The sequence below is a fragment of the Strongylocentrotus purpuratus genome, unplaced genomic scaffold, assembly GCF_000002235.5.
Source record: "Strongylocentrotus purpuratus isolate Spur 01 unplaced genomic scaffold, Spur_5.0 spur5_scaffold_19, whole genome shotgun sequence".
Lineage (NCBI taxonomy): Eukaryota > Metazoa > Echinodermata > Echinoidea > Camarodonta > Strongylocentrotidae > Strongylocentrotus > Strongylocentrotus purpuratus.
This window is the reverse complement of record NW_022145604.1, coordinates 7,185,829-7,199,668: the sequence shown is the minus strand read 5'-3', so window position 1 is coordinate 7,199,668 and position 13,840 is coordinate 7,185,829. Positions and strand designations below refer to the sequence as shown.

General features: G+C 38.9%; 1 protein-coding gene across 2 annotated transcripts; it reads right to left on the bottom strand.

Annotated features, from left to right (window-relative positions):
- Nucleotides 1-773: 773 nt before the first annotated feature.
- On the bottom strand, nt 774-12,959 carry LOC593377 (sulfotransferase family cytosolic 1B member 1). Of its 2 annotated transcripts, none has more exons than XM_011672369.2 (8): nt 12,889-12,959; nt 8,200-8,383; nt 6,910-7,034; nt 5,650-5,772; nt 4,548-4,674; nt 3,504-3,598; nt 2,664-2,844; nt 774-1,476 (listed from the first exon to the last, which is right to left on the bottom strand). In XM_011672369.2, the coding sequence occupies exons 2-8, from the start codon at nt 8,363-8,365 to the stop codon at nt 1,367-1,369; spliced, it is 927 nt and encodes a 308-aa protein (XP_011670671.2). In that variant the 5' UTR covers nt 8,366-8,383; nt 12,889-12,959; the 3' UTR covers nt 774-1,366. The 2 variants fall into 2 exon arrangements, with proteins under 2 accessions (XP_011670671.2, XP_797947.4); XM_792854.5 differs by lacking the exon at nt 12,889-12,959 and adding an exon at nt 8,984-9,163.
- Nucleotides 12,960-13,840: the final 881 nt, after the last annotated feature.

Genomic DNA, 13,840 nt, shown 5'->3' with positions numbered 1-13,840 from the left:
AATGTTGCAGGCTTTCACACCTGCCCCCCCCCCCCGCACCCCCGCCCTGTAGCTATGCCATTAGAGTGTAAAACAGCTGATTTTCACCCAACAAAATTGCACTCCGTCTTTATATCAAAGTGATAGTCCAAGAATAACAGTTTCCTGATATATTTATTTTCATACAACTGCCTGTTTACACAATCATAATATACAAGGTAAAAACTTCATCGTCATTCTTTCTACTCGTCCATTTTCAAAAAGTACGTTTAGAGCATGTTTAAAAAGGAAGCATATAGTCGTTATCAAATTTGTATTCATTACTTAAACATGCAGTTACATTATAAATTAGTTTACAATATTAAGTTTGATATTCATAAGAACAACGTTGATTGGGGGATCTTAAAGTGTACCATTACCCAAATACACTACTCATATAAACTATCACTTCAAAATAAATTAATTGTAGATATTATTATGCAGTGGTATGAATATTCTAAGGTCATCTGAAGGAAGAAGAAGACACCAAGAGGGAGGGTAAACGAGAGATTACGGTATTTGAAAAAATGTGTAAGTAGGGGAAATATTTATTTTGTTAAAGGAGAGAGGAAATGCAACCAGGCATTATAAAAAGAAAAGAGGGGTAGAGTGTAGAAATTCATGCTGTCAATTTGGCCTTTTTGTTAATTGTCTTGCATTAACACTTGCTTAGCACTGTTGCAAAAATGGTTACCGTTATATTGGAATGCATGAAAATGAAAAGAAGGAAAAAGAAAGGGAAAAACATTGGCAAGTCAATTGTATAAAATTACTGAGTAGAATCTCTTTATATTTATATAAGACGTAATATAACATTATTTTCCAAATATCCAATATTTACTTCAGCCCCTCTGACAAAGGTTGATAGAGAAAAGTGAATTCATTATATAATATTGACCATACGATTTGACTGAAATACGATTTTCTTATAAATCGCAATTACATTACATATGGAATTTTAAACAAGTATAATCTTCTTGACTTAGGTTCTCAATAATGGTATATATATAATTGAAATTGAAACTTCGTGAGTTGTAAGCCTGATGGTCTGAGTAAATGTCAAATCGGCTTCAAATCGTAGACTATGACACCACTGGTCTGACGTCACAACGATTCAGAGCCGATATGGCTTTCCCTTCTACAAGAGTAAGCGCATTTTCCCCAAAAAATATCAATTTGTACATTATGATATGACAATTCAGAACCTCGATCGTCAACATTTTACATATTTGAATATTCATTTAAAATGGTATCGCAAATTATTCCGAAATCGGGTCGTAGTCACAATGTGCGATGGACTTTAGAGAAATGAGTTTCAGGATAATAACTCGAAGATGATACATCAAAACTACTCGAAGGTTAACTCAAGCCCGGTGCCTGCCAGCTCCTTTTCGTACAGCTCATCAAATCTCTTGTTCTGCTCCTCAGTGAAACAGTTCTTCCAATCTCCGATGATGCCTGATAAGGATGTACAGCGTGTGAGAGAAAAAAAGAAGAAAACCAGTAAGTAAGTGAATTACAATGGCCGTAAGGTCAATTGGGCACGTGACGTCATTTCGATTGCGTCATTACCAGCGCTAATGAAGGCTGTTACGGCAATAAGCCTATACGTCAATAATTTTGTAACGATGCCACATTCACTTTATGGTGCCCAACTTGGACCAAGTCCATGCGTTATGCCCTTTGATAAGGCATTAATCCTCATTACCAGGTCCCTCGGAGAGCCGTCGGTCCTCTGGTCGCTTACCAACAAGCATTCATGCTTTCTTAGCAGTAAGTTAAAATATTCACCACCACTTGCCCCCCCCCCCCCCCTCTCTCTCTCTCTCTCTCTCTCTCTCTCTCTTCTTCAAGTCGGATTTGATACTTTTAGGATTGGCCAAACTAATCAATGGATTTCTATCCGGTAGATGACTTTCGCGCCAACTTATGGGTAGATGCGATTAGCGCCGAAAATGGTAGCTGCTAGTGGGCTTATATATATTGTGTCCAAATAATGTAGATGACTAGATATTTTGAAATTTTAGAGAAAGTCGCGGAACCGCTATACTTATTTACTATGGGCGGTTGTTGGGGTTTATATTAAGTATTAATTTACGCCTTTCATATAGAAAACTGTTAAATAATTGCGTGTTATGTACGAAACGTAAGGTCAATGAATAAAAGTTCAATGATTAATTCCAATGTATTGCATAAGATGAAATAATTCTGGTAATACCTGTCATCTTACACAGAAGGAAAAGATGACTATCTGTGGACAGACTGATCGGAGAGAGGGCTTGAGGAGAGAGGAGCGATAGCTCAGAGGGTGGAGCTGAAGGAGAAGGTTCGAAAGAGCACGACCACCAGAGTGTATATAACTGGCGCCCAAAGAAAGAGAGAGGGGAGGGGGAGTTGGAGAAGGAGATACATGGAAAATAGGAGAGGGAGATATTGAGAGAGACAGAAAGGTAGAGGGGTAGAGAGGAGTGGGGAGAGAGAGCATGAGAGAAGGGATAAAAAGGGAGAAAGGAAGAGAGAGAAAAGAAGATAAAGAGAGAGTGAGAGACGGAGACAGAGAGAGTTAGAGACGGAGACAGAGAGAGACAGAGAAAGAGGCAGAGAGACAGAGAGATTGCAAAAAAACTTGTCATCGGTACTAGTACCTTTTCGCATAAAGGAGTCTTTACTCTTCTGTCTGTCCTTCGGTATTAGACTATCAGGATTCGATGCAGGGTTCTTCTTCATTGCCTTGAACGTCGACGCTTTCGATATCTTTTCGATGACGTCATCTGAAAGGGACTTTCCCATGAATTCAGCAATCTGTCTCACTGCACTGGGAAGATCCTGAGAATAGAAATATTTACGACTTATTGCTCAGTGTGAGGTTGGTATTTACTCTTGTTTTAACCTTATTGAATCCGACGGACCTAATATGGGAAATCTGACGCATAATTCCAACAGAGAGGATTAAACAAGCAAAAAATAAGGATAGGTATGATTGGTGCCGAAAAGAACTGACACACAAAGCAAAGTCCCGTATGTCCATATCTGTAGTTATTTTTCTATCATCTATTTCATTTATTCCTTAACTGTGCATCTGCCTGGTCAAAACAGCCCCATGAAAAATACATGACAGATTTTAACAGTTTATGCAATTCAATATTGAAGCAGTAAAGCAAAATCTCACATCGTGATTTCTTCGGGCATGATAACGTGTGATTCAAATGTAAACCTAACCAAAAGGGAAAAGGACACGGCTCTATTAAAGACCGTCACCACTAATGGGCCAGAAGGGATTAAACCACACAGCGAGGTCACTGACAGGTGGCTATCTCATTAACTCAGCTCTCAACTAACATAAGAAAAAGAGGATCATGGGGAACCAACAGGATTGGGGAAGTTTTATATATAGAGGGAGCAAGTAGCTACAAGTAGGACAGTGGGGCAATACCAGCGTACACAACCTCAGTTATATCACAAGTTACCATTCACCGGCGACTAACCTTCTTCATATCCTCGTACTTGAGAAAGAGAACGTTTGGATGATTCCTTCTCTTCCACCATGGCAACACGTTATTAAACCACGATCCTTGAGGAGCTGAGGTTAAACAAGTAACACAAATGTCATGAAACTTCAAACTGAGACTTTCAGAATGTTCAGTACATTCCTTCCACCAAAGAATAATGATAATTATTATTACTAAAATTACTAACAGTTAGGTCTTATCAAACCAGGGTATCCACGTTAGTACTAATACTGCTCTTCAAATGAGCCCTTCAATGTATTATTACCACAGCAATTGCCAGTTGCCCATTTTTAAAAATGAGTGGAGAGTGGCAAATGAGAATAAAAGTCTTGTTAAAGGACGTGAGTGGCGGGCTGGGATTTGAACCCTAAACCTTTGGAGTGAGAGTCAAGTGAATGAGCCACTATACAATGACACTTCAACAGAACTAAACAAAATCTAGCCATGAAATAATATTTCAACTGGAATTCATCAAAGTATTATTTGGAGGACCCGAGCTGGCCAGTTGGTAAAGCGACTCCCACTGAGGAACCAAAGATCATATGTTCGAATCCAACCATGGCGGTTGACTTAAGCCTGCTTAAGTTAACGTTGCCCTCCCCTGTTTCATACACGGAGGCTAGGTTACAGTGAAAGCACTCTGCCTCTAGGATAAGACGTTAAATGGAGATCTCGTGTAGAGAGTCTCCATCTTTGTACGTTAAGAACACACTGCATTATTCGAATAAGGAGAGCAGCGAACCCCGGTGTAGTGGTTTACTTGCACACCCCCATACAGTTATTTTGGGAAGAGAGACTCGAAGGTCACAGCGATTAAGTTCGCTTTTCCCGTCCGAGGCATTTATTGACGCCAAATACTCGATAATAATAATGATGATAATAATAATAATAGTGATGATAATTATGATAATAATAGTAGTGGTATTACTAATAATGAACATAATGGTAATAATTATTATTATAATAATGATAATAATGATAACAATAGATAATATAATAATAAAGATAATAATAACTTACCTCTGCCAGCAAGAAATTCCTCAAAGTAGACATCCCAGGATTCGTAAGTGGGAAGCTCTTTAAGGAAGTTACAAAAGTAATAGTAGGAAACGGCCGTATCCTTCGGGTTCCGGGCTATGTAGAGTACCTGTGTTTTGTTGAGATTTGTGAGTAAATTTGTTATGCATATGGATGAATATTGTCAAAAACCGTAACATTACTCAATTTCCATAAAATACAAAGGGCTTACATTAGTATGCTATTAGTTGTTGGTGGTCATGATGCAGTGGTGGTGATGGTAGTGATGGTGGTTGTCACCATGATGATTGTATTGGTCATGGTGGTGGTGGTGGTGATGATGCGATTGTGGTTGTGGTAACGTTGGTGATAGATATGGTGGTGCTGGAAGTGATAGTGGTGGTGGTGGTGGTTGTAATTATGATGGTGGTCTTGGTGGCGGTAGTTGTGGTAGTGTGGTGGTGGCGTTGCAGGTAGCATTGGTGATGGTGGCGTTGCCGTGATGGTGGTGGGGTGGTGCTGGTAGAGGCGATATTGATTTAGGTAGTCATGGCCGAGATGTTAGTGATGGTGGTGGAGATTTGGTAGTGTGGTGGTGGCGTTGCAGGTAGCATTGGTGATGGTGCTGGTAGAGGCGATATTGATTGAGGTAATCATGGCCGAAATGTTAGTGATGGTGATGGGGATGTGCTGGTGCTGGTAATAATGAGAGTGAAGGGGGTGCTGGTGAGTTGTATTACGGTCTTAACTACTGTTTGGGGAACTATGCCTCCGCAAGGCCATTTGGCCTTATTTTTAGTTCCCTAATTTCATTTTCTTATATATTGCAAATGCTTATCATTGTATATTTCTTTGTATTGTTTGTGTTGGAAATTGAAATGAATAAAAACGAATTGAATTAAATTGAATTGTAGGCCTAGTGGTAGAAGTATTATTAGTATTAGTAGTATATAGTATTAGTAGTAGTTTAAGTAGTAGTATTAGGTAGCAATAATAGTAGTAGCAGTAATAATATCAGTAATAGTGGTAGTAGAATAGCAGAAAAGTATTGGAACTAAAATCAAACATACGCCTAACGGTATTACTCAGATATGTACTGACTCACTTTTGCTTTTGGATCATCATTGCTAATATCGAGAGGTAAGAAAGCATCTTCGCAGTGAGTCTTCATCGTCCTTGGTGACGTCATAATCTCAACTTCATCGATCCGCAAGTTTGTAGCTGTCGGCTGCGATAACGGAGATAATTTAGCAAGACGAGAATCCACTGCAGTTAATAGTTTTATGGTGACATCAAAGTTTTAAATTACCTAACTGAAAAGAATTAATTGATTTTGTCTAGACGCCTAGCAAAGAAACAAGTCCATAAATGATATCAGATAACCAGATCGAATTTGATCATAATATCTCAGTCACGCCAACGACAGCGACGCCAAACAGACGGGCGGGCGGATCCAGGATTTTGTGAAAGAGGGGGGCACAATATTTCTAAATTCGACCGATCAAGAAATACATTACCCGAATGGGCAAGAGTCGGTTTGGAGTCGATCAGGGGGGTGTTTCACAAAGATCCTAAGTTGAACTTAACTCTAAGTTGGACTTAAAAATTATGGAAAGCTGTAAGCACCTTTGAAAATATTTTGTAAAAATTGTTTTAAAAGGCATAAAATGTTGAATCAAATCATTCATATTTTCTATTATCATGGGAGATTTTATGTTCTTGATGTGGAATTTATGAAAAGTCTAAAATAATTAAATTAATGCTTTTGAATATATTTCATTTCAAGGCTACAAATGGCTCTCCATAGTTTTTAAGTCAAACTGGTGGTAAGAGTGAGGTACATGTATAAGCCTTTTATCAAAGTAAAATTCAATAACCCTAACCCAAATGCATGTTGCACACGAGCGTGGCGCCATTTTACTGACGTAAGATTGCGTCAGCGACTTGAAATGTCCTTGACACGCTATGGGAATATGTGTGCACAAAGTGAATGCAACATGAACCTTGCAACTGTTGCTCATAGCTTGTAACCCTAACCCTAACCCAAACCCTAATATATTACACTGATGTATGGTCGTCTATTCTGCAGCTAATCCAATTTGTCAAATGTCCGTTGGTAATGCATCGCTCAGGCTCATCTATGCCCGTCGCAGGCGATGCGTCAATTTTATCGCGTTATGACTTGCGCCAATAAAGCCTGTGAATTTAGTTAGCCCATACACCAATTGTTCAACGTAATACTTGCACTGTGCATTTTGCTTTTTAAGATGTTACCGTCACATGGTGCGTCAAAGACCGCAACTGTCGCTGACGCAGGTTTACGTCAGGCATATGACGACTCGTGTGTAACGTTCATTATACGTACCGATGTGTTATATTCATTTATAATCTCAAGGAACACGATCATCTGCGTAACATGTTTGCCTTCTAACTTAGTGATGTCCCCGTCACGTTCGATCAACAGAACCAGCTGCTCTGCCCAAGTTGTACCTTGAAAAGAAATTCAAATGATATTGGGTGGTATTCTCTTAAGTTAAGCCGGGACTAAGTCCAGACTAAACAAGAATTTTAGTTCGCACTTCTATGGAATGCTAGGTTTCATCTTCCTCCTTCAATATTCATGACAAAGATAATCTACCAAGGACTTTGTTGAAATTTAGTGTATACTCATATTATCTTTTTCTTCCTATTTCAGTGCAAAATTAATTTTTTGGACACTTTTCATTGAAGGATTAAAATAATCTGTTCAGGGTAAATTAGTTCACAACAGGCACTCCATAAAAGTGTGAACTAACTAAGCACGCGCTAACTTAGTACGCGCTACCGGAATACCACCCAATGGGTGGTATTCCGGTATTAATCGAAATCAAATCATTCTCAATTTTTACATCATACAAAAAAAATAATTATAATGTTTTGCTTCAACCACGTATTAGATAAATTCTTTTGTCTCATAATTTTGTATAACCGGTTATTAACTTATACTGCAGATCGTATACCCATGACAACAGCACAAGTTAGATTCTAAAAGATATAACAAAGTTAGTCCCTAAGCTTACTGCAACTATTATTTCAAGGATTATTTTTAGAACTGTTGAATTTTCGGGTCACGGTTAAAACTATAGATCCTCGGTAATCTCGAGACTGCACTAAGCCCTTTAACTCTACTAGCCATCCTTAACTTCCTCTCGGGGTATAGTACAGTTCCGAGATCACCTAGGGTTATAAGGTCGGGTCAATTTAGGGAAAAATTACCACAACCCCTACAAATTGCAACAAAGGGTTTTTCAACGGTTTCTGGTAATGTTTAACATCAGAAACAAAATAATACAAATCTAAGAAAATCGGATCCCAGAAAGTGGTTATTTTCAAAATGGCGGCCTTTGCAATATCTTAAAAAAAGCCATAAATCATTATACAATGTATATCCATCTTAGAGATGTGTTTTAAGTGTCTATAACTAGGTATAGGGGTTCCGAAGAACCATTTCTACTACTTACAATGGGCTACAGCCACCATGCTGAATATTCCACAAGAATGTTTGTCTCGGGATATTCATGCCAGGTAATACTTTGTTGGGATGGTTATATACAATCTTGCTAAACACACATTATATTTGTATGTGATTAATTGGTAGAGTTTAAGTAGGACCTACCTGACTTGGGATAGGTCACAATGAACATGTCATCGGGCCTGCACGCTAGCTTCCTCACGCGTTTCATCGCCTCCGATGGCATTATGTTCGGCATTATGACTCCTTCATATTCGTAGCAGGTTTGGACTACGCCATCGGGGACCTTACATGAAAACCCAGAGCTCATGCTGCTTACTGCCTATATCTGTTCGAGGAGGTGAAGAATTAGAATGGAAAAATGGATCAAACAAGATTTGTTTTTCTAGATCCAAAGTATTAAACCTAAGTATTAAGCCCATACCCAATTTTAACAGAAAGCATCATTTGCACTGTTCAGTTTACTATTCACTCTTTTTACAACGCCACTCACACATGGTGTTTCAAAAGAGGCGCGATGCATCCCCACATTCTATTAACTTTGTATGCAATGTTGCAGTACAGAAACTAGCCTGATAATATGATATCTGCTTTCCAACATACTTTACAGAAACACATATTAACGAAGGGGAGCTTTAATGAACAGGAGGAAACCCATGTTCAAGTGATTTAGTTCAGCAAGCATTATCATAAAACTAAATTGCAAACAGTAATACAATATGAGGGAGAAGCACCGAAAGAATTTTCCACTGGGCTTCTCAAGCGTGTCAATCTGACCTTGGACCTGACAAGCAATGGATGGTCTCTTACACACACGATGGTATATTAATACACAAGTACACTACACATGGTTCAAGTGCACGTAGGCAGTGTACATTGTACAGAAATGGATTCAGTACTCGAATGACTACTGAGTCAGTATACTCACCCAAAATATGAGTTATATATTTTCCAAAGAAACACTTCAAAATAATCACTCGAAAATTGTGCAGTCTGACCTCAAATATGAACTAAGCAAACTGATATAAAAAATATATGCAAGAAATGAACCCCGTGCAATTAGTAGAAGAGGAAACTAGTTGAGTAGCTGTTACACGCACCACCAGCATCATGTACAGCTTAAAGAATGTTATACCGGTTTACTATCATATTCAAATTTATGGATGTTTCTTTCCTGGACCTATAGTGACGAGTTCAGTGGCGGATCCAGGGGGCACAGGGGGCACGTGCTCCCCCCCCCCCCCCCCCCGGCCAAAAAAAAAAGAAAAAGGAGGGGGAAAGAAAAAGGAGAGGAAAAAGAAAAAAAGGGAAGAGAGAAAGAGGAAGAAAAGAGGGAGGAAAGAAAAGGGGAGAGGAGAAAAAGGAGGGGGAAAGGGAAAGAAAGAGGAGAGAAAAGGCGGAAAGACGGAGGAGAGAAAAGGGGAAAAAGGAGAATAATGAGAAGGGAAAAGAAAGAAAGGGGGATGATATTATAAGAACGTGTTTTTTTTACCGGGTAAGGGGCGGGGGGATGCAATTTTAAGTCGAACATGACTAATACCAAAGATTTTATCTCCTTTATAACTTCTAACTTATAACTTATAACTTAGTCTTGAATTAATTTTCCGATATACCTATTCTAAGTGCTCTTTCAGCATGCAGATTGTCCCCGCCATTAATCCTGCCACGGTTGCTGGTTTGATTGTCATATTAATTTCTGTCATCCCTGTGACCGCGAAGTTTCTATCCGTTTCGCAAGCACTTTTTTTCCATCGCCTACATGTAATGCTTATTGCTTCCAGTTTGCAAAAGATCCCAGTGGCGGATCTGTGGGAGAGGGGATGGGGGAGGGGTTAGGGGGTTTAACCCCCCCCCCCCCCCCCCTTGGACTGCCAAGTGAAAATGTGATGTGAATAGAAAAACGCCATCATGTGTCCAGACCCACACAGTATCCGCATCGTCATTGGGTAGAACCCCCCTTAAACTATTACTTAAGTGATTTAAAAAGACGTTATCATGCACTGTTTTTTATGGTCTCCATTGTGTTAGTATATAGGTGCCAGGAAAATATCACTTACGGGGGTTCAAAATAGCCCCACAAAAATCGCCTCGCCGCTACCCGGCTCGGACTTCGCGTCTCGACGTGGACGATGCTCCGCATCGTCATGGGTCGAACCCCCCTTAAACTGTTAGTTGATTTTAAAAGACGTTATCATGCACTGCTTTTTATGGTCTCCATTGTGTTAGTAGGCCTATATAGATGCCAGGAAAACATCACTTACGGGGGTTCAAAATAGCACCCCAAAAAATAATTGCCTTGCCGCTTCGCGGCTTGTGGACGATGCTCCGTGTCGTCATTGGATCAACCCCCCCCCCCCCCCCCTTAGCAAAAAGCCAGATCCCCTGGATCCCTACTCTTTGAGGGGGTAGGAGAAAGCAATTTTACGTCATATTACTCCAGGAAGTGCCTGAAAATGCACCTACTCAGGGAGGAGGTTCTGACCCCCTCCCAGACCCACCCCCGCTTGGTCACTCCGCTCCCTCGCCGCTGACGCCTCGCTCCATCGTTTTTCATTATAACACCCCATAAGATTTTGTGCCCCCCCCCCCCCCCGGTACGAAATTACTGGATCCGCCACTGGAGTTATACCATTAATCTGTTATTAATGGTGAACTACAATACCTGGAATCCAGTCTGCATAGATTACTTGTTGCTATGTCGGGCAAGCCTTGGACAAGCTTTTAGGTTAAAGTATGCATTCAATTTTAATATATGTTTGTAAACCGGTCTTTTACGATCCATTGCATGCGCACAGACAGTTCTGTCAAATGCAGATCTACTTCATTTCTGCATATTTTTTAATTGTCATTTAACCTATTCATTTATCCAGCCTTTCTCTATGCAGTCTTCACCCATGCCTGTAAAATTCAAACTTTCTTCAAAACCCATATGTGATGATAACCATTACATGCCATATCAATCGTTGAAATTCCGGCTTTTATGTGTGTATAATAACTATAATAGAGCTCCATGTGGTGACCGTGTGCACTTTTGAAGTAGGAGTGGAACATATGTCCACCCATTGAGGGGGTGCTGGAACAATCGGGGGCACCGCTCTTACTCAGAAAGAGAAACGAGAGCTGACAAGGCTACTGATGAGGGGGAGGTGTTGGAGGTGGTCCAGTCTTCCAGACGTCTTCTTTCATTGTGATTTCCCCCTTCTCCTTTCTCTTCCCCTTTTTTAATAATAATAATAATATTTAATTTTGATATAGCGCTTAATACAAAATTTAATGTCTCTAAGCGCTTTACAAACTATTACCCCGGTCATTGGATTCTTGTGTATTCGTTTTTGTTTCATCACTTGATGGGGGCGCGGCCGTGCACGGGCCCTCTGTAGCTACGTCACGGTCATGCATTGTTAATAGTTGACCTCGAACCCCGACGTGTTAATCATACAAGATGTGCAAATATTAATATGATTATGAGTCAATATCATTCACCGTGAATAAATAGCGGAGTCCATATTCCAATTCCTTCTTTCTTTAGTATATATTATCACTGATTCCTTTACCAGAATCCTATCAGCAATGAAACATCTTTCTTTGTATCATACTTTATGTTTACATTATTTGAAATGTCTTATTAGTCAATGCTGTCATGACGTTTGCAATTTTTATGCCATCGTGTTGAGGCCTTAGAATAAAAAAAAAAGGGCATTGATAACCAATATAAAGGAAAATCGAAATTATCTTTTAAGATTTGAAAGCTATTAGCCTAAAGTTATACAACACCTACGTGGATCCCTGTCATTTGATTGGAGGATTGTTGGTCACATGATATTCAATAGATGGTATATTGCACGGTCGTGCATTTTTGGTTATATGCGCCGTGCATTTTTGGTTATATGCAGACTGCGTACCTCTCTGCCGTGCGCGCGCCTATCCCTGCGTGTATCTGACGCGAAGGCAATCTGAATGTAATCGAGAAGGCTTGAATACAACTTGAATTTATCTTTAATATAAGGAGTAAAGCATAATTTGTTGATTAACGTTCTATTAGATCTTCTTCGATGTTGTATAAAACAAATAATGAATGTTTTTCATTCGTTCAATGGTGCGAATATTTTCATTCGTTGAAAGATTAACATTTATTTTATTCAACTCGGCTGACGCCTCGTTGAATAAAATGTTAATCTTTCAACTCATGAAAATATTCGCACTATTGAACTCATAACCATTCATTATTTGTATACTAGATTATGCAGCGGTATAAACCGTGGTGGGTTTTTTAATGACGTAAAAAGTATATACAATACGCTTCACATGTCTGTATCTTGTAAGACAGAGCTAAGTAAATATGTGTAGGACCTTTGTTGCGTGTAGTTGCCATTTCTTTGTTTAATTATTATAATTATTTGTTGCGGTTTATGGCGTAATATCGTAACGATCCTTTAAAAAGATATAGTAGGTTATGATCATGATGATAAAAACACAATTAAAATAAATTACATATCAGGAATGAAGTTATAACATTAAAGCATACGATTTAAAATTGTTTTATGAGAAAAGAATTGTTCAGGAATATGACAAAACGAGTTGCATATTTAAATAGCTTTGACAAAAACAATATTTATATGGTTATGGTAAATGCTATAAAAAAAAAAGACCTACCAACCTTAAATATGAAGATGGTGAGAGCAGGAGATGCGAATTGGTGAAGGTGAGAAGGGGGAGAGAGAAATGAATGAACTAACAACGGAAAGACAGTCTTTAAATCAAACTGATTCTTCATCGAGTGGTCGTAAAAAAAAGCTATAAAAAAGTGAAAATTATCTATTCACAATAACTTACCCTCTTTCTATAGTTGTTAGATGTATGAATCGGAGAACAGAACTCAAGGTTGTATCAATTCATGTAATCAGACTCTTCTATATCATATGAATCGGAAATTAACTTCAAGAAGCATGATGTAATTGAACTTTGGATATCGAACCCAAGTTCAGGGCAAATTGCATTTTAAGTTTGTTAAATGGTTCCAAACCTTGTTCCGTATTCAGTATCCCCAGAGGATTAGTGGAACCTTTTTAATATGGTTCGTAGGAAAATTCACCACCGGCTTTCCTCAGTATCAATGCGCAACACAGAAAGATCAAATGATTTTTAAAGTCATATTCGTATCTTTTATAACAGAGTAAGAAAAAAATGAAGCACAGAAAAATATAGATTTTATCCCAGACTAAAGCATGTAGAAACAAAATTGTCTGACCCTCAACTATTTGCCCATGTTTATCAATTTCACTTTTTTTTACGTAATCGGTTAAAAAATGAGCATTTTAAAAAAGTGTCTGGGTTCTTAGGAGATTCCTTGCCTGACTGAGAAACCTAGTTGTTTAGGAAACTGTTACTGAAACTTGCAGAACCTATAAAAGGCATTTTAGGAAGAATATGTTTCTTTTTTTTTAGAACCAATACATAACGCCAAGTGCCATTTTTTTAATTATCGTTTTTTCTTCTTCTAAGAGTGGCCAGTAGACATATTTGGTATAGGCATTGAAGTCAAGTGGTTTAGTCATTAGACTGAGAATGTAAAGGTCCTGGATTCGACCTCCAGTGCAGTACTTATATCCTTGAACAAGGCATTTTATCTCCATTGCTCCCAGATACTCAGTAAGATGCGAAAGTCAATGTGATTGGATTGGCCTGTACGCGACCGAAGCAAGGCGGCCCGCTGAACTACTCCTTTTATAGAGGAGTGGAGAATGTGCACTCCAAAGTCCAGAATCGTAATTGCATCCAGTGACTG

Bases quoted from the DNA above. Each gene is read 5' to 3' on its own strand.
- LOC593377 (XM_011672369.2), bottom strand. From the start codon at position 8,365: ATGAGCTCTGGGTTTTCATGTAAGGTCCCCGATGGCGTAGTCCAAACC. The intron at 3,599-4,547 runs GTAAGTTATTAT...GTTTAACCTCAG, and splicing joins GGAATTTCTTGCTGGCAGAG to CTCCTCAAGGATCGTGGTTT. The intron at 2,845-3,503 runs GTTAGTCGCCGG...TTCTATTCTCAG, and splicing joins AGTACGAGGATATGAAGAAG to GATCTTCCCAGTGCAGTGAG.